The 1,350-nt window shown below is 50.3% G+C and overlaps 1 protein-coding gene across 1 annotated transcript in view; it reads left to right on the plus strand.

The window, feature by feature from the left end:
* The window catches only part of LOC116547947 (E3 ubiquitin-protein ligase UHRF1-like), a 4,194-nt gene extending 2,865 nt beyond the window's left edge, over positions 1 to 1,329 (plus strand). Inside the window, exon 4 of the mRNA XM_032273681.1 lies at positions 1,080 to 1,329. Within this exon, the coding sequence (XP_032129572.1) occupies positions 1,080 to 1,271 (192 nt within the window). The 3' untranslated portion in view covers positions 1,272 to 1,329. The remainder of the gene's footprint in view (positions 1 to 1,079) is intronic.
* The last annotated feature ends 21 nt before the right edge of the window (positions 1,330 to 1,350 follow it).

The raw sequence follows: 1,350 nt of genomic DNA on the forward strand, positions 1-1,350 counted from the left end.
GCTAGGGTTCCCTCCCCACCCCCACCCTCGCTTTTTTTTGTGTGTGAGATGCAGTTTGGCTCTTTTAGTCCAGGCCGGAGTGCAATAGCGTGATCTCGGCTCACTACAGCCTCTGTGTCTCAGGTTCAAGCGATTCTCCTGCCTCGGCCTCCTGAATAGCTGGGATTACAGGCACACATCACCACGCCCGGCTAATTTTTTGTATTTTTAGTAGAGCCGGGGTTTCACGATGTTAGCCTGGATGGTCTCGATCTGATTTGTCTGCCTTGGCCTCCCAAAGTGTTGGGATTACAGGCATAAGCCACTGCACCCGGCTTGTTTTTCATTCTTTTGGGTGTATACCCAGAAATGGAATTCACGGGTCCTATGATAATTCTGTGTTGAGTATCTTTTTTTTTTTTTTTTTTTTTTTTTTTTGGAGACAGGGACTTACTCTGTCACTGGCTGGAGGGCAGTGGTGTGATCACAACTCACTACAGCCGCTACCTCCTGGGCTCTAGTGATCCTCCCACGTCTGCCTCCCAAGTAGCTGGGACTATGGGACTGTAGGCGTGCTTCACCACCCCCAGCTCATCTTCTTTTTTTTTTTTTTTTTTTTTTTGTGGTGATGGGGTCTCCTTAGGTTGCCCAGGCTGGTCTCAAACTCCTGGGCTTCAGTGATCCTCCCAGGTCAGCCTCCCAAGAAGCCGGGACTACAGCAGCCATACACTGTCACGCCCAGCTAACTTTTGTATTTTTTTTGTGGTGATGGGGTTTCACCATGTTGCTCAGGCTGATCTCAAACTCCTGAGCCCAAGCGATCTTCCCGCCTCAGCCTCCCAAAATGCTGAGGTTCCGGGTGTGAGCCACCACGTCCTGCCCTCCGTTCAGTTTCTTGAGGACACATCGCTGTTTCTGTAGTCACTTCGAAGTTCTTCATTCCCACCAGCGGTTTACAAAGGGTTTCACTTTGCCCACATCCTCACCAACAGTTGCTGCTTTCTGTTTCTTGGAAATTAGCCGTCCTGGGGGGTTGTTTTTCAGTGGAGTCTCTTTTTTGCCTCTGCGGAGGGTTCACCCAGCCTTCTTGTCTGTTTCAGGACCATGGGAATTTTTTCACATACACAGGTAGTGGTGGCCGAGACCTTTCCGGCAACAAGAGGACCGCGGAACAGTCCTGTGATCAGAAACTCACCAACACCAACAGGTTCGTGGAATCGGCCTTCCGACTTCCTCGCCGGCACACGTCGGCAGTCCTTGGTTCTGTTTTGGGCCTCATGTCCAGCAAGTGATAGTCTTGTTGGGAGCGCGGTGGAACATAGAGATGGCCTCCGTTTGGTTCCTCCCTTGTCTTTTTTTTTTTTTTTTTTG

The sequence above is a fragment of the Sapajus apella genome, unplaced genomic scaffold (assembly GCF_009761245.1).
Source record: "Sapajus apella isolate SASKATOON/1434 unplaced genomic scaffold, GSC_monkey_1.0 scaffold5675, whole genome shotgun sequence".
Classification (NCBI taxonomy): Eukaryota; Metazoa; Chordata; class Mammalia; order Primates; family Cebidae; genus Sapajus; species Sapajus apella.